This window comes from Sus scrofa, chromosome 2 (assembly GCF_054392235.1).
Source record: "Sus scrofa isolate SSC_HxYL_T2T_F1_AM1 chromosome 2, Sscrofa_HxYL_maternal_Yorkshire_Landrace_v2.0, whole genome shotgun sequence".
Classification (NCBI taxonomy): domain Eukaryota; kingdom Metazoa; phylum Chordata; class Mammalia; order Artiodactyla; family Suidae; genus Sus; species Sus scrofa.
This window is the reverse complement of record NC_139384.1, coordinates 105,456,501-105,478,591: the sequence shown is the minus strand read 5'-3', so window position 1 is coordinate 105,478,591 and position 22,091 is coordinate 105,456,501. Positions and strand designations below refer to the sequence as shown.

Sequence of the window (22,091 nt, the reverse complement as noted above, 5' to 3'; positions counted from 1 at the left end):
CATAGCCTGCTTCAGGATTCAGGTAAGTTCAAAAAGTCATACCATAAATGACTCTTAATTCTAAAATCTTAAAACTTATCCTAAAATACGCTAGGTTGTGACATGGAAAATGGTTACTACTAACAAAAACTCTTAAAATCAGTAAAATGAGATAAGGACCTTGGCAGTCAATTCCAAAGAAATGGATATGAAAAATCATAGTCTAAGGGTAATGAAATAATGAAACACAAAGTAATATTATGGCTATCAGATCGTTAAAAATTAAAGAGAGTAATACTAGTTGAGTTTGGGCAAGTGTAGGCAGCAGAGTCTTTCTTCTTGCTCAGTAATTTTACTCCAAAATTAGGTTAAGGAAACAATTGGACAGTGATTTTTAAAGGAAGTATATATATAAGGATACTTGTCACAAGAGTATTCATCACAGTGACAAAATGGAAGCCATCCAAGTATCTCGTGGCAGACCACTTAACATTTACATGGTGGCATACTAAATAATCATTAAGAAAAATAAAATAGTTCGTGTCTCCAGGTACAGCAAGAAAAGTTTGTTAAATTGACAGAAGCAGGTGACATAGTATGATCCCTACCAGAACATTAACAATTGTTATCCTTAGGTAAAAGAATCATATATGGGTGTTTTAAAAACTCAATTGAGTTTTAATATTCACAGAGAATGTTTATTGTGCAATACATAATAAAATCAATTGGGGTGCATTTTAAAACATGTTCACTGATTTTAATATTTGAAAGTGGAAGAATCTAATTTTATTTGAAATTATACTGAAAAAAATAGCTTTCTATATACTAGCTTAAACAGTGTTTTTTTGTTTTTTTTTTCCTTTTTTTCAGGGCCACACATGTGATATATATAAGCTCCCAGGCTACATGTCAAATTGAAGCTTCAGCTCCTGGTCTACACCACAGCCACTGTGATCTAAGCCGCATCCGCAACCTACACCACAGCTCACGGCAAACCAGGATCCCCAACCCACTGAGCGAGGAAAGGGATTGAACCCACATCCTCATGGATACTAGTTGGATTCACTTCCACTGCACAATGGGAACTCCAGAAAGTGGTTTTTAAAATTCCATTATTAAAATGTAAAATCGAAAAATATGAATATACCAACAAAATCATCAATTATCTTTATGAAATATCCACTGTTGAAAACTGTTATATTTTATGGTTTTATTGTGTCAAAGTTTCATTCATAAATGACATTTTAAAGTATCAAAATGTTTTTACCTTAGCTCCAAATTCCACAAGATTTGCTAAGTTCTGCACAGACTTAGCCACTAATATCAGCGTTCTTGCAGCAATAGGAGATGGGGAATCTATAAGAGAATTGGGCACAGCTAATGACACCAACTCCAAATTCTTCCAGCTAAACCGTTAAAAATTTACCACTTTAATATTTCTCTACTATTAAAAATACTAACTTTCTTCCATTGAGAACTCAATGTTTCTAGGAAAGTACTACCCACATCATTCAAAAGAGCTTGAGTTAAAGGGGGAAAAACAGAATATGCTTATTGGTACTTTTAGTGTGAATACTTCAAGACTAACTCATTCCTAACTGGTTGATGCTATTTCAGAATACCCCAAAGCTTTATCGCTAAAAAGACTGTCACTCCACCTACCCTTCAGGACAATCTACAAAGCTAATTTCAACCCACCCAGATTAGCAATTTGCAATATGAGCAGTTCCATGTTGCCAACCTCCACTGACTCAAATTATACAATTTAAAGCTAAACAAAGTCTGGAACCTCTATTTTGAGGAGGAAAACATGAAATTATTAATTTAAAAAATACTTAAAGGTTAATCAGGAAAATGTGCCCTATATAGATAGGATATAAATAGAATACATTTGTGTCTATTAATTTTAAGCCTGGAAACGTATTAACAGTAAAAACCTATAGTTTATCTGCCTGATTTTACTTTTACTTAGTTTTATGGCCACATTTGCAGCATATGGAACTTCGCAGGCCAGAGATGAATCTCAGCTGCAGCTGCAGATGCAGCCTACACTACAGCTGCAGCAATGTGCAATATTTAACCCACTATGCCAGGCTGGGGATCAAACTCATGCCACCAAAGAACACTGGATCCTTAATCTGCTGCACCACAGCAAGAACTACTGACTGCCTGATTTTAAATTGTACTCTTTTCATCTTAAACTGCTAGACTACAAACAGTATTGCTTAGTGGTTCAGATCCAACATTCAGATAAATAAATCTCTCCACAAGAATTCAAAACCCTTAATTCTTAAACCATAAATATAACCATTTTAGTAGTAATAGGATGAGAGGTGATGTCTATAAAGATAAAATAAGATATTCTAAAAAAATCTTAATACAATTTTGAGCTTCAAATTATTAAGACAAAAATGCTTCAGATTCCTTCTGCTAATAATGTGGTCACAAATATTCTTATCCTTTCTGTGAAATAAGCCTGCAGTAACATGTAGAAGTTCATAATGGGCATATGGGTAAAAAGCAAAACCAAATTTGGTTTGGAGAATAAAATGCTAATTAACATTAGACATTAGGTGACAAGAAATCTCTACTGTGAAACCTCAAAGGGCTACTTTCTTCCTAAGTATTCAGAGTACTATTATAAATGCAGCTGTAATTTACATAGGGAGGTTCTCAGGCTAGGGGTCAAATTGAAGTTGTATGACACACCCACTGTGATGCAGGATCCAAGCCGAGTGGAGTCTGCAGCTTACACCAAAACTGGCAACACCAGATACTTAAACCACTGAGAGAGGCCAGGGATTTGAACCCACATCCTAATGGATATTAGTTGGGTTCACTGCCACTGAGCCACAATGGGAACTCCTGCAGCTATAATTTTATTTTGATTCTAAAATCCAACTTGCAGTGGTAGTGTACAGGGTCTAGCATAGGCTAAAGGCTCATAGAAAGCTGTTCATCCCAACTTGAAAAAGCCACACTGCAGACTAGAAAAACTCATCATAGGAACTGAGACACAGGTGGGGATGGGAAAAAAATGGTAGGTGTATAATCATGCCTTCTCAGGCTTCAGTTGCTTTAGAGAAAGAAAGGAAAGAAGCACAATTAAAAAAATAATAAGGTAAGCCAAAAGTAGAATAGGGTGCTTTGGAATGTTTTAAACCAAGTCTTAGATTTGGATAAGAAAAGCAGATTTAAAAGAGAAGAAAATGAAGTAAACTCACTAAAGAATATGACATTTTTTTTTTAATTTCAAAATTTATCAGAAGTTGATTACCTGAGATGATATTAAACATCCGTGGATTCAGGATGGCAGGACAGATAAGTCGAAGAAAAACAAAACCACTGAATGGGAGGGAAATGTTGGGGTTTTTTTAGATAACCACTATAATATGTATTACATTAAAATAATAAAAATTACAATACTTGTAGAACCATGAACTTTGAACTAATCTATGGAAGGCCAAATAAAGCTTTATAAAAATAATAAGCTAAAGTATTTTGCAATAAGAACATATATCTGCATCTTAAACATTCATTTTCTTCAAATTTAGAATTTTAAATTTACTTTGGGAAGACCTAAGTTATATCTGTAGCATTTATTGTCTTGGCTAATATTTATTTACTCCAAGGTAGTACAGCCTTTTATACTTACTTTGAAGAAAGTGTTTAGAAACACTAAGGCCTTCTGGGAGTACAAATAAACCTTTTTAATAGATACATAATCCTGTAAGGTCCGAAAACTAACATTTTCTCACTTCTTTCTTTTCTTTAAACAGAACAGCTCAGTAAAGTCCATTATAAATCACACTGGTTATACAGATTTTGTGTTATTTAAAATTTAAGAATCCACTGTACTAGGGAAAAAGTGACTTCCTGATAAGTGAAAATGTATACAGCAGTATGCTGAAAAGCTTTTAAAGTGATAAAAAGACATTAAGCTTTCCAAATTAAAATTTTTTCATATTCCAAAATATTAATAGCAAAAACAAAAACTAATTTAAAAGCACATGGCTTAACAATAGTTGTCATACATGATTTTACCTGCTAATCTCTCTCCTGGGAATGCAGTACAAAATAAATCTACAAGCTTACATATCTATTCCTAGTCTGCCCCTTTTAGTTACTGGTACAGTTTATGTCCTTATGTAGAAAATATTTCTCTAACTTCCTCTTCAGAAGAATCCACACTAGTAATTGACCTTTCACCTGCCCTACGTAAAAGACAAGCATTATTTTCAAGGTGACAGAATTCCTTTTAGAGATTAAAATAGTTGACAGAGTCTCTGTTCTCTGTTAGAGTGAATAACCCAACTTCTCAGCATTTAACTTTCCAACAATGCTGTTTGCTAATTTTGGGAAATCTTAGGAAATTAATGCTGCTTCTCAAATAGCATTTATTCCCAATTATACAATTAAGTCTTTAAACAGATATCTTTTAAATTACTTATGAAAAATATTACATAAAATTTGCTTGAAAACACTTGTGATACCTAAATAGGTCTTTGAATTTGAAATATAGTCTAGCAACAATGAACCGTAAGATTTCAGTGTGTGAACCTACTTTCTGTGAATTTTTAGAGGTGATTTGAAATCTAAGAGGAAAATTAGGTTTCTACACATATATTTAAAAGCTTAATCACCACCTTGGCCATAAATGCTCCCTTAAAAAATCCTATAGTATCAAACAATCCACATAGCAGAGTTTCCTGCTTTTTGCTTAACAATTATACTTGTTTGAAACTTACAGAACAGTTTTCATTTACATCACACAAAACTGTTGAAACATATGTTTATAATTCTTTTCTATTTTTCAATCACTACTAAAGGCAGGAAGTACAGAATCTCTAATTCTTAAATATTTAGGTCACATCATTATTAACCAAGAGAGATTTAATCTGTAAAAAAGAATAGAAGCTTCTTTGCAAAATTTAGGTTGGGGACAGGATTAACACACATTTTCAAAACTAATTACACGACCATCAGTAGCTGCCTAATTGTATTTTATGGTATAACATGACGGGAAGCATATATTCTTTATAATAAATTATTATTAGACTGCTGTATTCTCTGATGTTTTTGCACTGATTTCCTATCTTGAATGGGTTAAGGTGTGCTTAACAAAAGCCTGCAAGAGGGTCAAGGTTATTAGATTGGGATTTACAAAATCCACCATTAGTTCTGCCTTAGCCACTAATTTTCTGTGTAACCTGAAGCAAACAACTTACAAGCAAGCAACTCTACAGATTTGCCTCCTCACTGGCAAAGTTAAAATCGTGATAATGAAGTCTTCCTATATAAGCTACAAACTTTTATGACTTGACAAAGCAATTCCTAATTACTGTACAATGAACACACTGAAACACAGCTTCAGAACTATAGATTCTGGTTTGAGATTAGCCCCAAGTGACAGACTGTTGCAAATCAATATCTAAATGGTTCAATTATGGCTCTTCCTTCTTAACACAAATCAGTCAATCTTTTTCTCTTTCCCCCCGCCTCTGTCTTTCTATATATATCTATGTATGTATACACATCTATGCATGTATATATGTCTGTATGAAAGTTTCTACATGAAGTTAGCTACAGATTTTAGATTTTGTTGGTTTCATGACTTTTAACCTCATTCTGTAAGGTAAAAGAATCCCAAATAGTTAACTGAATATAAATTAATGTTCACGTTTTTAGAAAGTGCAAAAAGTAGCTAGCTAAGTATCATGGTAACTTAAAAAAAACAAAACAGTAAAAGTTTAGGAGCTAGCTCAATTCAGAAAATATTCAGTGGGGCTCTGACATAAAAGTAGAAGAAAAAGTCTTGAATTGCATAATATATATTGTTGGTCTTCAAATTTTCACATATCCACTTGACTATAAGTACATGCTATACAATCATTTAACAAACTGACAAGCCTTACCTAACAACTCTTGTTCTCATGGTGGTATTTGTAGGCCACTTGTGCTGGACAGATTTCTGTAAACACCCATAAATATATCTCAGTGTCCTGCCAAAATAACACAGTCATCTCAATACAGAAAATAAATGAAAATAATGATCACATTGCAGCCAAAAGCTTAATTTATCAAGTACATGATATTTTTTAATGCAACTGGCCTTTTTCCCAAAACAGAACTCTGCTGCAAAACATTTGGCAAAGGATAAAACTTTTTAAAAGTTTTCATCATCAATTCATTTGGCCAATTCTTTACATTTACTTTGGAGGACATCCTACCATTTTTAGATTACTTCTGTATTAATGAAAAGCATGAAAAAGTATTGCAATGAGGATACAGAGGAACTAATGAGTACAGAGTCCAGTGAGACAGACTTTGATATAAGTTAACTTTCAACTGATTGAGTTCACTAACATTGGAAGCCATTAAGCAGATATTAATTTTCTTGTGTACATTTTGAGCAAGATATTCAACTACAGACTGAAGAAATACATCTCTTTTATAATCTCTTTGAATCTGAGACTCTAAGTCTCTATTCATTCTCCAAGTCATGAGATAAACCAGACATACTGGCCTATATAAAAACATGATTTGTTTTATTTTAATGTAAATATTTAACTTTGGTTTCTTCAAGTCACTCTTTTTCCTTGAACACAATTCATTATGTAAAGATTAAAAACTCTAACTTTTCAGAGTATAAACATCACAATAGTAGAAAAGCTTACATGTTTTAGAAATACAAAATTTTTAAGAGGCAGGTATACTATTTCTTGTCAAATTAAAATTTCACCACTTACGGTGGAAGTATTTCTGAAGCCATGAATATTTTCTCCACAAGCTCTGAAAGTATGTTCAATAGGTGTGCTAAATTAGTGTTCACATCTTCATTTTTTTCTAACTTTGATGGACTTAACTAAGAGAAGGAATAAATCAATATAAATGCATCTTGGCAATCATAAAAATCAAGATAAACAGTCGTTTTCAAGGTTCTCCATTATTCATTCTGTATTCGTCTTGGTGGTAGAGGAATGGGGATAAATGAGAATTTTTTTTTTATTATTTTATTTTAATTGTTTTTAGGGCCACACCTGCAGCATATGGAGGTTCCCAGACTAGGGGTTGAATCGGAGCTGTAGCCACTGGCCTCCACCACAGCCACAGCCACATCAGATCTAAGCAGCGTCTGCAACCTACACCAGGCCTCACAACGCCAATCCTCAACCTGTGAGCTAGGCTAGGGATTGAACCTGCATCATCATGGATGCTAGTCAGATTAGTTTATGCTCAGCCATGACAGGAACACTGAGAATTTCAAATAGTTTGCTGTATGGAATTCTTAATGGGCTTGTTACCATTAATTCATAATTATTCCACTAAAAACTGAGTAGTATTAAACCATTTTCATTTTTTTTTTGAGGGGTTAATACCATCAATAAAGTTTTCTTTTATTCATTTACCATGTTTTACCATAGATTTTTACAGGCATACAAACTGTTTTAGACTTCAGTTTAAATGTAATATTCCCAACTAGAAGACAAAAAATCCAGTTTCAGTGGCCACTTATTCAGAGGTTTTTCTGAATAAGATTTAAGTGACTAATAAAATACCAATGCCTCAGGCAGAATCATGAACCTTTTCCAAAATGTTCCAATAACTTTTGAAATTTAAGAATTCTGATCTGGAATCAATGGGGTAGATTTATTCACAGGAATCTAAAGTCACTAGCCTGGATTCAACATCCAGAGACTGCGGACTTGCTACATTTCTGTATTCTTTACAGTCAGGCCAACTATGGTGTTAAGTCTACATCTGACAACTTAATGCAGAATTAACATTTACTGCACCCAGTGAACATTATCAAAAGTAGTTATTTTATTAATTTTATATCAGATCTAAAAAATATACTTAATATCCTCCTCAAGAGTTCCCATTGTGGCTCAGCAGGTTAAGAACCCAAATAGTATCCATGAGGATATGAGTTTGATCCCTGGCCTCATTCAGAGTGTTAAGGATCCAGCATTGACACAAGCTACGGTGTAGTTTGCAGATATCGCTTGGATCTGACATGGCTGTGGCACAGGCCGGCAGCTGCAGCTCTGATTCCACCCCAAGCCCGGGAACTTCTATATGCTGCAGCTGTGGCCCTAAAAAGAAAAAATATATATATCCTCCTTCTATAGTTGCTCTAACTTTAAAATAAAATGACAGAATAGCCATATAAGTGAGATTTTACTCCTTATGGTAATGGTTCGTTATGAATCTTCAGTGAAGCCTTATCCTAAAAGGATGTTTTTATTTGCTTTTGAGGAGACTGTCTTGTACCTCTGACCTTCTCACCCCACCCCCCAAAAAATCTTCAAAGACAAACCTAGATGTTATTATCAAGTGCCACATACAACTTACACAATAGAAGTCTCAAACATAAATTTCAACTTATGCTAAGTATACTTTCTGAAAGTAGCATATACTTTTATCATTAGTACAGTATGAGAAATGATAAAGTACTTGCATGTATTTCTGGTGCAATTTGAGATTCTTAATCCACAAATAATGTACATCTTTTTTAAAAAGTCTGTTTTGCGTAACACTTTTCTAAATGTATTAGAAAAGGTTTAACTTCTCTGATGAATAGTTTCAGACAGGTAACATATTTTCCTTAAAGTGTAATTAGTTATAACACATTACCTATTTGAATATGCTCTTTCCTGAAATACTTACAACATTAAATACTCACCTCACAAGATTGCTTGCTTTCCATTATCTTTAAGATAGAGTCTTTCAAAGCATGATGAACAAACTGTGTAGCAGTGGCTTTCATATACTGCTCCATCAAGGTGCTTGCAAGTGTTGTGGCTCGAAATAGAGTAGTGGCTTCATCTACATAAATATATTAAAAGATTGTTTGTAAAGGATTGTATTAATGTGAACCAAATTGAAAATTAAATCAATTCATTTTTCCTCAACCAATTATCATTTAAACATGCTTATTTGCAATCAGCAATAAAGTATTGATTATACTGACATTCTATATTTCTATAAACATAATTCTTTAAAAGATCATAATTTATCCTTAATTCTTAATTAAATCTTAAATAATGAATTAAGATAAAGAATTAATTCTTGGAGTTCCCATCGTGGCTCAGAGGAATGAATCTGACTAGCACCCATGAGGACACAGGTTCAATCCCTGGCCTCAGTCAGTGGGTTAAGGATCTGGCAATTCCATGAGCTATGGTTTAGGTAGTAGATGCAGTTCGGATCCCACGTTGCTGTGGCTGTGGTGTAGGCCAGCGGCTATAGCTCTGATTTGACCCTTAGCCTGGGAACCTCTATATGCCACGGGTCCGGCCCTAAAAAGACAATAAATAAATAAATAAATAAATAAATTCTTAATCTTCATTAGATCATAAACAGGAGAGGAATTAACACTGCCATGTTCATATCACAAAACAAAGAGTTGGAGTTCCTGTTGTCGCTCAGTGGGTTAAGAATCAGACCTGTATCCATGAGGATGCAGTTTCCATCCCTGACCTTGCTCAGTGGTTTAAGGATCTGGTGTTGCCGCAAGCTGTAGAGTGGGTCACAGATGTGGCTCAGATCCTGTGTTGCCCTGGCTGTGGCTCAGGCCAGCACCTGCAGCTCCAATTTGACCCCTAGCCTAGGAACTTCCATATACTACTGCAGGTGCGGCCCTAAAAAGTTATAAAAAATAAAATCTCTAAGTTAATCTTAAAAAAAAAAGAAAAAACCAAAAACTTTTGAAAGTGATATAACTTATCATCTAGGACTAAAGAACCAAATAGTGACAAAACTTAGCGCCAGAATGTAGCTTTTTCTTTCTACTGAGCTCATGCTTTAAAAAAAATCTGAGCTAATTTCCAAGCAAGAATGCACAATAAAATCCCAGTATAAATTAACTTATTAGCCTAAGCATAGCTATTAATGACATTAGTAAAATCCTAAAAAATGCAAGTATTACCAGAAAAGACAATCTTAATGCAAAACATGTACCACCACTTTATCTTTCCTGACAAATATATATATTTTTACATTTTTTTATGACTAGGAGGAAATAGTTCTGGGTATTACAGTTTATTTGGGGAATCCAGAAGCAAGGACTATTACTGAGTCAAAGTGCTGGTTGTAAATCCCTTTTTATAACATATTTATAAGCTGTTACAAAGATCGTGTCCAGCTATACTGCCTAGAACTACCTATCATAGAAGCTAGAAATAAAATGCAGACACCTAACTTGTACAATGAATTTTTAAATGAAAAATAAACAAGAGAATATGGAAATAGCCAAACTTCTTAATAATCAAGCACTGTGAACCATTGATCTGGACATGGAAGTCACTTTCTTATAGCACCTAATACTAATTTGCCATGACAGAAACTTGTATTTGAAATACTAACAGCAGTTCCTGTGGTGGCTCAGTAGTTAACGAATCTGACTAGGAACCATGAGGTTGTGGGTTCGATCCCTGGCCTCGCTCAGTGGGTTAAGGATCTGGTGTTGCCGTGAGCTGTGGAGTACGTCACAGACGCGGCTCGTATCCCACGTCGCTGTGGCTCTGGCATAGGCCGGCAGCTACAGCTCCAATTAGACCCCTAGCCTGGAAACCTCCATATTCTGAGGGTGTAGCCCTAGAAAAGACAAAAAAGAAAAAGAAATAATAGCTGCTCCCCATTAGCCAGCATAAAGAATCAGAAATGACATTCCAACTGTAATTTTTAAAGAAGGAAAAACAGTAACTTACTTTGTAAGATAATTTAACTATTTAATATAGTCTAAGATGGAGTCTGTATATACTTGATATATATAAAACCTATTAATCCAATTTTTAAAAGTATCACAGAAACACATCCATACTATACCTTCCATGCTTATTTCTCTGTCATTTAGTGTACATAACAACAAGGATTCAAGCTTTTCATGAAGAAAAATCCTCAGTAGGATGCTAGCCAGTAGTGTTCGATCCTGTCCACATACATGTGATAAAGCATTGACTACATGAAGCTCCTTTTGCAGTATAAGCTAAAAATGACATCAGGAAAAATAATTGAAAATAAGAGAGCATTAAGCATTCTCAGATTAACAGGAAATTATGTTTTTATACATTCTTATATTTAGGAATATGTTCTATTGAATAAATGTATTAAAAATAGAATGAGTTTGTAAGCTACATATTTATAGTCTCTTAAGACCAATAGCATACTGCTGCACGGCTTTTTAACCTTCTCTGCCTGTCAGTGTGCCATTAAACTATGAAATTACTACATTTAACTCAATGGATCTTTCATTAAAAGTATTTCTTGCTAATGCCATTAAAAACAATTAGACTAGTAAATAACTTTAATACCTCTTTAAATTCGCTGTATTCTTCTTCTGGCATGATTTTTTCCATAGAATATCGTGCTCGGACACGCAGAGATCCTGGTTCAATACCTTTTAATGGTATATGGGAGCTGAGCAAAAACCATTCATCTGTGGCATGCCCTTTCTGTAACCGGCTCAATTGGCAGCGCATAAATACTTTGATAGAAAAACATGAAATGATTACTGTCTAAAAAGATGACACCGTAATTAGTCACGCAAATTTTCCTAACATTCCATCTTCTCAATAATGTTAAATGCTTTCCGTTAAAGGGGTTTCCAATAATATGATAAATTCAGTACTTAATGTTTACTTCATTCATTTACCGAATGCCTATTATGTGCCATAGTCTCTGAGAGGCAGGGATGTGGGATACAGACTTTATTAAAACACACTCTCTGACTTATATGGAAATCAGAGTCTAGCCAAGGAGGCAAGAAATCAATTACAATGTGAGAAGGGCTATTAACAATGGTTAATGTGAATGAAGTACAGAGAAATAATATCTAATTCAGCCTGTGGAGGCTAAAACCCCTTTCACACAGGTACCCCTCAGGTTGACTTACAACAGGATCTGGAGATAAAGCTAAGTAGAAATGTACTGGAAAAAAGAGAGTATGTGCATAATCTGAATAGATGGTATTGTGGATGCTTTTATCCATGGACTAGGAGTTCCCATTGCGGTTCAGCGGTAAAGAATCTGACTAGCATCTATGAGGAAACGGATTCAATCCCTGGCCTTGCTCGGTGGGTTAAGGGTCTGGCATTGCCATGAGCTGTGGCATACAGATCGCATATGCAGCCCAGATTTGGTGTTGCTCTGGCTGTGGCGTAGACTGGCAGAGGCAGCTCCAATTTGACTCCTAGCCTGGGAACCTCCATATGCCAAAGGTTTGGCCCTAAAAAGACAAAAACAAAAAAAACAAAAACCATGAACTATTCAAGAGCTGTAAGAAAGCTGGTATAGAATCTGGAAAAGGATAGATGTGTGCATATGTATAACTGAATCACTTGTCCAGCAGAAATTATCACAACACTGTAAATCAGTTATACTTCAATAAAACGAGAAAAGAAAACAAAGTGATATAGTTGGAGAAGAGGTTTTAATTACTGAGAGTAAAAGTGGGGAGGAGTGGATCAGGAAAGGGTCTTTCTTCTGTGTCATTACTACAGGGTTAGATTCTATCTTAAAAGTAGTGAAAAACCACTAAAAAATATTAAGCATTTAAATAGCATAGAAATCAAAGAATAAACATTATTTACAGCAAAAAAAAATTCAGCCTTTGATTCTGTTAACATATATCCCTTTTTCCCTCAAGCCTAACCTTTAAGAAGATATTTAAGTGTTAACCTAATTTACTATGATGTGAATCGCTAAATCCCACTGCCATCTGTTTCTAAAATAGCCTGTTTCAGGCTGGGAAAAGGTGTGCTGAGAACAAGCCCTGACCACCAGAAGTGACAACTGTCCTCTCGTTTTAAGAAAACTTTTTAATAGACTGCTTTTGGCCACTTACATGCAATGTATAGGAAAGCAGGAGAAGCCTACAAAGTAAAAAGAAGGGACAGGGAAGCACCATAGACAAATGACCACTGTTAGTGTTTTCTTGTTCTTCTCATTCATTGGGGAGGGAGGGAGAACACTAATTTTAAAAGCTTAAGTTTACAGTATATGCAATTTAGCCATCCTGGTCTTTTTTTTTTTTTCCCCCTTTCTTTTTTAGATACATTCTTTCTCAACAACCAATACTTTTAGAGTACAAAAAGAAAATATCTCAAGTTATACTACTTACACATCTTTTAAATTTTCATTTTAGAAAATACCTCATTATGAATTTTAAAGTATATGAAACATCCTTTTTTTTTTTTTAACTTTAGAACACAATTTCTGCATGAACTTACAGATATCAGGATCTTTGCTTTTCTTTGTTTTATTACTAAGAGTTATTTCAAATCTGTTGATGTCAGGAGGAAGATCACTAAAGGAGCAAGGAGAAAAAGAATTAAGAAAATATCCTGGCATCAAACTATCAAATTTGTTTATTCTTAGTATCAAATAAATCCCCATTTCTGCTATTAACCCAGTTGAGAGTGCTAGTTTTAAAACTAGATTCAAAACATGTTTTATTATTTGATACACAGGAATACAGACAAGCAAATTATACTTTCCCTAACATCTTTAACTTCCTCAAGTAAATCCTGGAAACCCCTGGAAACATCCTATATGTGTATGTTAGTAAATGGTTCTGGAAGTGTCAGTTACAGTAATTCCTATTAATAACTAGGTGAAAAACCAAGGATATAGCACTTTACTAATAAAAGTGAACAAATACAATAGAAAAAGTAAGTATGTATTATTAACAAGCCTGGACTTGGTACCTGTTCTGACTGGTTTAGAAAAAGTCAAAAAAAAAAAAGAAAAGAAAGAAAGAAAATGCATTATAGTAAAAGAAAAGCATCTAATGTAATGATAAAATAAGACTTACTCAAAGACAAACTCTTCTGACCATACAGGGTTTTGCCCTTCCCTTGCATGAGTTTTTGCTACCTGGACACTATTCAGGTAGATGTTACAATATGGATTAGTAAAATGTTTTACTGGGAGTTTATGGGCTTCTTCAATATGTAAAACAAGACTGCTGACCTAAAGAAAACACAAAAATTATTACCCTAGATTTCAAGAAGTATGCATTAGGTTTCAAAGGCAACTATTACAAAATAAAAACCCAAAATAGTGATTTATTTTCTCTCCTTTTTTTCCAGAAAGCATGACCTTCAGTTATAGTTTCTCTTTTAAGTGACATAAAATACAACACTCACATAGTCGTCCCACTTAAAAAAATAAATTCGATTTTATTTTATAAGTTATTCCTCCAATTATATTCTTGCAGAAATAAACACACCTTTTCTACCATAAAACAATGGTTCAGAGAAAAATAAAGTTGAGGATTCTTTACTAATTTAAGTAAGCAACTGTCACTACCCAAATCAAAATCTCATGTTATATTAATGTTCATCTGGAAGATTTTATTTCTATACAGAGTTCCACAGCTAGAAAGTACACTTTAAACACTGGTTCTACCTTCTCCTCTTACAGAAAAGGATAGAGATCCAAAAAAGCTAAGTCATTTTTCAAGTTGTGTGTGCGTATGTGGGTTTGTTTGTTTTTTGTTGTTCTGGCCACGTCTGTGATATGTGGAAGTTTCCAGGCCTAGGATCGAACCCAAGCCTCAACAACAACCCAAGTCACTATAGTAACCATGCCAGATCCTTAACCTGCTCCGCCACAACACAACTCCTATTTTTCAGTTTTGATGTCAAAAGTTATACTCTCTAGTATCAGGTTCTCTTTCACCCCTTCCACCAATTACTTGTGTGGCCTTGCACAAGTAAGTTTCTGAGCCTCATCTTCCTCAGATATAAAATTAGAATAGAGTCTACACTGTTGGAGTATAGATTAGAAATGATATGTACAAAAGCACACAGCGGAGTACCTGGTACATAAAAAAGGCTCAAGATATGTTATTATATCATTATGATTTATATTATACCTACAAATGATAATTTCTTGCCTAAATTTTCACACAAGATACAATCCACAAAAGTTCAATCTGATTTTCCATAGCTTACAAAATGTTAAAATATGTTTTGAGAAAACAGTGATTATGCATGTAATTAAATGTCTCAAGGCAAAGGATCAAACTTCTAGCTGCAGGGACTATAACTTAGGAGTCATCCAAATAATAACCATTTATCCACTTTCAGTAGAACAGTATGTTAAATTCACCAACCTTATTGGAATTCCCACAAATAAAACAAGTCACCTTGGTCAATAAATATTGTCTAAGGTTTCCTCAAAACTCCAAGAATGTTAAATTTACCTAACTTTTTCCAATTATCTAGGGATAACTAAAAGAAAAAAGCAAAGAAATCAAAGGAATAAAGTTCACTTTACATACCTAGAAAAAAAGAGAAAGCCTAGTTTAACTCTCCATAAATGAACATATAGGACATGTTAAGGTTTCAAATAACATGGGATACTACCTATGAGTTATGCAATAAGTTTCAAGAGCAATTAATGAAAAACCCAAAAGTTTACTGGATTTCGTACTTTCAGTCAAATGATCATTTTCAGTAAGTACCTTTAGTTTTACTTTTTTGACACAGTCCAAAATAATTTTTTGAAAAAAAAAATAATGAAAGTGCCAAACACAATAGTTTCTGTTGTTGTTGGCCTGCTGTTGCTAATTTAAGTAGAAGAAAAAAAGTCCTTGGTATGTTTTCAAAAGATGGCATTATGGACTACATACCCAGAAGGTATGTAAAAGAACATTCTCTTTCATGAAGAAACAACTATTTCTCCTGCTGCTGAAGCAAGTGGGAGCATGGCTTAAAAATACCTGAAGAGATTAACCTCTCTTAAGAACTCTACATAAAGTGTTTTAACTGTTGCCCAAAATAGCTCATAGTGAGGGTGTTCCCATGTGGCACACAGCAGGTTAAGGATCCTGAGTTGCTGCATCTCTGGTGCAGGCTGCAACTATGGTTTGGGTTCAGGCCCTGGCATGGTAACTTCCACGTGCTGCAAGTGTTGGGGTGAGGGGGAAACCCAAAAAACAAATAGTTCATAGAGAAATATAAATAAAGAGCAAAGTGATAAAGCAAAACACAATCACAAATTTGTGATAATCACAGAGAAAATTAAGTTTCACCTGACGCAGACGTTTATTAGATGTTCCTGGACTACTTTTTCGTAAATTGCAAAATGCCTGTAGACCTTTCATCCAATCCTACAAAAAAAATAGCATTTCAAAGTAATATAATACACAACAGTTTATGAAGTTTCCAATCATCAATTTGTTTTTTGTCCTAAATTTAATTGTTCTTTCCTTCTCTAAACTGCCATTTCTATACTCAGAGTACCCATCCTGTGCTTTAAATATACGTATACTCCAACAAAGTAAAACAATGACCAAAACAATTATAATAATTACTGTAAAACACTGACTGTATTACTGTAGAATCTCTAAATTAATCTTAAGTACCCATGTGTGGCCATTTATTAGCCGCCCCCTCTGAAAAAAATTTACATATAGTTAAGCAGTTAAAACTTGAGGCATTCTAAGGCAGAATTCAATTTGATATGTTTTGTGAAAAGAGGGCTGACCAGTTGATGATGATTGATTTGATAGCAAGCATTCCAATCTTTACCTTAGACCATGACAGAGGTTGTAATGCATAAGGGAATCTGAGTGATATATAAGTCTTTCAAATATAGCATTAGATTTTTTTATATATTTCAGTCTAATATTAAGTTGCAGCTGTATCCTAAAATGTTTAATGATCTAGTACTCTGGAGAAAGGAAAGAACAATTTTAGGTTTATCTAAAATAAATCTATATATTTCACTTAGCATACATGCTTCTAGAGAACTCTGAATCTGAACTCTGTTAAGAGAACTTCTTTCAAGTGAAGCAAATTAAGACTAAATCAATTACCAAAAAATCAATTAGAAAAAGAAGAGAGTAACCGCAGATCCCACAGGCCACACCAAAGCAACAAAAACTGGAAATATCAGTTGGGTTTTTGGACTTTAAGTTGTAGTTGGAAACAGAATATAGAAAGAGTAGATATAATTACAGTAAAAAAAAAATGTTTATACAGTAATGTGAGGCATGAAAAATATACTAAAATGTCATCAAGGTATGTAACCCATCTTTACAAAGAACATGATAAAATAATTGGAATATAGGATCCTCAAGTTTAAATTTCTTTTCTATTTCTAACATTAAAAAAAAAAAAAATGTCAAAGTTACTGAAATATTCTGAGCCCTATTTCTGCACTTAAAAATTTGGGATACAAACACACAAAACATGGTTTTATGTGTTTTGTAAGTTAATGAGTATTCAATTGAGATATTTTTCTAAGATTTGAAATATGATACTCAATTATGAGCCATCAAATATAATGGCTCATTCATCAAGTTTATTCTACAGTCTAAGATATTTTCAAAATTTATGAGTCAGGGGCCCATGCCAGGATCCAAAGCTTTAAGAGAATCTGCCTTATTATCCACAGTTGTCAAATTATCTTTTTCCCAATAAAGTAACATTCTTTCACTTAACTACTTTCAGGTTCCTTCCATGGAGTATAAGCAGAAGAAATAGAGCCATATTTCTACAAAATACCACTAAATACTCCCAAAATATTATGGTTCAAAGAAATGAAAATATTTCTAAAAGAATTTTTTTAAAGATTCTTCACTGCATTACTTAAAATTTAATAAGTTTTAAGAATGGCACTGCACATGGATCCATGGCTAGTGCTAAAAGTAAACATATCGAAACTTAAGAAAAAAATAGAAAATTCCTCAAATATTTTCCTCATGATGACTGGACTTTTATTTTTATACAGAATTCAACCAGTGAAGAACAACAATGCTTATTAGAAAAACTAACTGGCTTACCTTTTTGACTGAACTGAGGATATCTATAACCTTTTCATTGAGAGGGTTCTGAAATGAGCATTCTCAGTTGGACTCAACATCATAGAGTATTTAAAGATAAAGTTAAAAGTGGACTTTTCCTAATAACCCTTCACTGCATTTTTCTGTGTTTCTTTCAGAAAAAATTTTTACACATGAAAATTCTCATTCCTCAAAATAAATACATGATTAGATTTCAGGCATTCTTTTTCTTTTTAGGGCTGCACCTGCGGCATATGGGAGTTCCCAGACTAGGGGTTGAATCACAGCTACAGCTGCCAACCTACACCACAGCCACAGCCATGCAGAATCCAAGCTGCATCTGTGACCTACACCACAATTCATGGCTACGCCAGATCCTTAATCCACAGAGTGCGGCCACAGATCAAACCCGCATCCTCATGGATGGGTTCATTACTGCTGAGCCACAATGAGAACTCCAATTTCAGGCATTCTTTTAATCACTTTAGCTTAAATGCAATTGTTTTCTAGTCTACCTAAAAAGAAAACATGGACTGAATAAAGGTTTACAGTAGCTGAAAAAACAACTTACCTCTGCTTGTTCTGGAGTTTCGCCTGCAAAGTAGAAGATGTAATGTTCTTCACTAAAGTGCTGAACCACTATCTGAAAACAGTTTGGTCTTTAAAAATACAAACAAAAAAGTTATTAGCAAGTTTAACAAAAAGTATTACAGCACTTTATATCGACTTTAGGAAAAAAAAATCACAGTATAATTATATAATTTATATAAAATTAACACGATACTTAGAGAAATAAAAATCCATTGTAATAGATCACTAAAAAAAGAAAATGTCAGCTGCACATATTTTAGAAAGCTTTTTGTCTGCACTACTGAAATTTTATCAGTATTTCAAAGTACTATGTGAATTAATTTTAAAAGGCATTAGAAATAGAAACATTACAGTGAAATTGAAGCAGAAGTGCTAGAACTGCATACAGCTTGACTTTTTTAAGCAAATAAAATGTTATTGAACTCAATGCTTCAGGAGATATATCATATACATTTATATGAACTGGGAAAAGACATGTTCTTTAAGCCTAAAATGTTCTCAGTGGTTATCTCTCAGGAGGTTCTGAATGATTTTAATTTTCTTAATAATTTTCTTTTCAATTTCTATTTTACAACTAGCCATTTTTCCTCATCTGTTAAAATGGAAACACTGGAGCTCTCTTCGTAGCTCAGTGGTTAACAAACTCGACTAGGAACGTTGAGGATGCGGATTCAGTCCCTGGCCTTGCTCATGGGTTAAGGTTCTGGCGTTGCCATGACCTGTGGTGTAGGTCACAGATGTGGCTGGGATCCCAAGTTGCTCTGGCTGTGGTGTAGGCTGGCAAGTATAGCTGTGATTCAGCCCCTAGCCTGGGAATCTCCATATGCCACAGGTACAGCCCTTAAGATGGCAAAAAAAAAAAAAAAAAGAAGGGAAACATCATCTACTCATACATAAGCTTATTTTGAGGATGAAATGACCTAACAATCATGTACAACAGCGATTTGTGCTTATCCTACTTTAGTATGTACTGTACTATAATTTATTTGACATGTAAGTACAGTATTAGACAGTAGTTCCTATCTTTTTTGAAGAAGTACAGTCTTTCCAACTAGATTTGAAAATGTTTAATAAGGGCCTTTATGTTTTTGAAATTGAATAAATGTTATTTCTATTTCTTGCTTTAATCAAAGATTATACCTTACACTTTACTGTTAGTAAATCATAGCAAAATACCCAAAGTCCAAGCTTAACATTTATTAAAGATAAAAAACCATCTCTTCATGCTTTGAGAATGACATAAAATACTGGAATATATCAGCTGAAAACTTTTGATTCTGAAAGTGATTTTACCAGAGTAACCCTCCTGGCTGGATCAAATGTAAACAAAACAAAACACAACTCTTTGAAGTTAGTGAAAACAACCAAAGCAGCTACTACTTGAGGGACCAAGATTAGAGTGAGGTGAGCCTGACATTCTCTACAGCTTTTCCTTTTGAGGTGTTTTCCAATTCCTAAACAGTATAGGGCAAGAAGCTGAGGGAATAAGCAGAAAGCACCATCCTAAGCAGTTTAAAAAGCTAACTAAGCTAACTGAGTTTCACAGCTGGGAGAAACAAATGAGTTTGGGACCTTTAAAAGAGAAAGCCTTCAGCTGGGATCCCTGAAGGACTATGTCTTCAGAATGAGAGAAAACCACCAACAGAACACCTTCACCAATATCTCCAGTTGATCAATCAGGGATCAATATGAACCACCCTAACTCTAACTTATCTGGCAGAAGAACAATCCTTTCTGGAGACAACATTATCCATGGCGTCTACAGTTTTTCATACACAATGTCCCCCTTTCAGTCAAACGTAAGTAGACACAGGAATCAGGATCCAATGACTGAAAAGCCGAAAGAAAAACAAAGACCTACATATAATTCTGAAACTGAGAATAGATACAAGTTTAAAGTAACTGTAATTAAAATCTTTTTAAAAAGATTTAAAAATAGAGAACTTTGCCATATAACTAGATACATTAAAGAGGAATCAAACAAATTCTAAAGGGGCAAATTTAACAAATAAAATTAGGACCTCAACAAATGCATTTAACTGAAGAACAGATTAATGAACTGAAAGACAAATCAGAAGAAAAATATCCAATCTAAGGTACAGAGAGGGAAAAAACTATGAAAAACATAGAAAACTGTTTAATAGACACATGAGGTACAGTAAAAGGTATATCCATGTAACATGAATCTCGTAAGATTGAAAAGAATGTGACAGAAAAACTGCTTAAAGAAATACTAATGAAAAATTTTCCAAAACTGACAAGAGACATCAAGTCTCAGATTGTAGAAGCTACACAAACATTAGGATACATTTAAAAATACATATTTTTTACAGCAAGCACATACTGGTTTAACTTTTGAAATTTAAGACAGGGTAAAATCACAAAGCATCCAGAGAAAGATGAAATACAGTACACTTTGAAGAGAAAAAAAGATACATTAGGTCTAAATGACAAAATGTTGGAAAGTAGAAAATCTTTAAAATGGAGTTCCCATCTGAGAATTAAGATAGTGGAATAGAAGGACTGGAGCTCAACTTCTCTCCTAAAAACAACAAAATTCACAACTAAAGACTGAGCAATCTCCACCCAAATGGATTGGAAACCTTAAAAAAGATACCCTACTCCAGAAGAAAAAAGAGGAGGCCACATCAAGACGTAGGAGGGGCGATTTCACGATATAAACAACCCTGTACCTCCCAGGTGGGAAACTCCACAGACTGAAAACAAACTGGTTCACAGAGACTCACCTACAGGAGTGAGAGTTCGAGCCCCACATCAAACTATCACGTGTGGGGATCTGGCACTGGGAGAAAGAGCCCCTGGAGTATCTGGCATTGAAGGCCAGTGGGGCTTGTGCTCAGGAGCTCCACAGGACTTGGGGAAACGGAGACCCCATTCTTAAAAGGTGCACACAGACTTTCACATGCACTGGGTCCCAGGGCAAAGCAAAGTCTCCATAGGAATCTCGGTCAAATCTGACTGCGGTTCTTGGAGGACATCCTGGGAAAACAGGGGTGAATGTGGCTTGTTGTGAGGGAAGGACATTGAAAGCAAAGCTCTCAGAAATATTCAGCAGCTGCCTTTCTCTGGAGGTGGCCATTTTGGGAAAATCTGGCCCCATCCATCAGACAGCACTGAGAAGCCCCAGAGCAAACAACAATCCAGGTGGGATCACAGCCCTTCCCCTCAGTAAACAGACTACCTAAAGACCCCTCAGGCACACAGCTGCCTCTAATCCCATCCAGAGACTAAGCCCCACCCACCAGAGGGATTAGAATCAGCTCCACCTACCAGTGGACAGGCATCAGCCCCTCCCATCAGGAAGCCTACAGCAAGCCCCCATACCAACTTCAGCCACAAAGGGGGCAGATACCAGAAGTAAAAGAGGCTACAACTCTATTATCTATAAAAAGGTCACCACAGCAAACACCTATAAAAATGAAAAGACAGAGAACTATAACTCAAACAAGGGAGAAAGAAAAAAAACCCAGAAAATCAGCTAAGTGATGAGGAGATTCTTAGCCTCCAGGAAAAAGACTTTAGATTGTTGATGCTGGAGATGATGCAAGACACTGGAAATAAACTGGAGGCAAAGATGGATAACTTACAGGAAACACTGAGCAAAGAGATACAAGATATAAAACTTAAGAAGAGATGCAAAATACAATAACTGAAATAAGAAATTCACTAGAATTAGCTAACAGCAGAATACAGGAGGCAGAAG

The 22,091-nt window shown here is 34.7% G+C and overlaps 2 protein-coding genes across 11 annotated transcripts in view; one reads left to right on the top strand and one right to left on the bottom strand.

Annotated features, from left to right (window-relative positions):
• The window catches only part of CCNH (cyclin H), a 37,640-nt gene extending 32,595 nt beyond the window's left edge, over window positions 1-5,045 (top strand). For 5 of the 6 annotated variants that reach the window (XR_014835666.1, XR_014835665.1, XR_014835664.1 and 2 more), the window contains one exon: window positions 850-5,045. The gene's annotated coding sequence lies outside the window, so the exon portion shown is untranslated. The remainder of the gene's footprint in view (window positions 1-849) is intronic. The other variant, XR_014835667.1, reaches the window with a different exon arrangement.
• The window catches only part of RASA1 (RAS p21 protein activator 1), a 116,000-nt gene that overhangs the window by 9,254 nt on the left and 84,655 nt on the right, over window positions 1-22,091 (bottom strand). For all 5 annotated transcript variants that reach the window (XM_085014010.1, XM_005661545.4, XM_085014009.1 and 2 more), the window contains exons 12-22: window positions 18,348-18,435; window positions 16,022-16,099; window positions 13,796-13,953; window positions 13,212-13,288; window positions 11,295-11,467; window positions 10,810-10,969; window positions 8,666-8,808; window positions 6,729-6,844; window positions 5,895-5,981; window positions 3,257-3,324; window positions 1,247-1,335 (exon numbers count right to left, since the gene is read on the bottom strand). In XM_085014010.1, coding sequence (XP_084870136.1) covers window positions 1,247-1,335; window positions 3,257-3,324; window positions 5,895-5,981; window positions 6,729-6,844; window positions 8,666-8,808; window positions 10,810-10,969; window positions 11,295-11,467; window positions 13,212-13,288; window positions 13,796-13,953; window positions 16,022-16,099; window positions 18,348-18,435 — 1,237 coding nt within the window. The remainder of the gene's footprint in view (window positions 1-1,246; window positions 1,336-3,256; window positions 3,325-5,894; window positions 5,982-6,728; window positions 6,845-8,665; window positions 8,809-10,809; window positions 10,970-11,294; window positions 11,468-13,211; window positions 13,289-13,795; window positions 13,954-16,021; window positions 16,100-18,347; window positions 18,436-22,091) is intronic.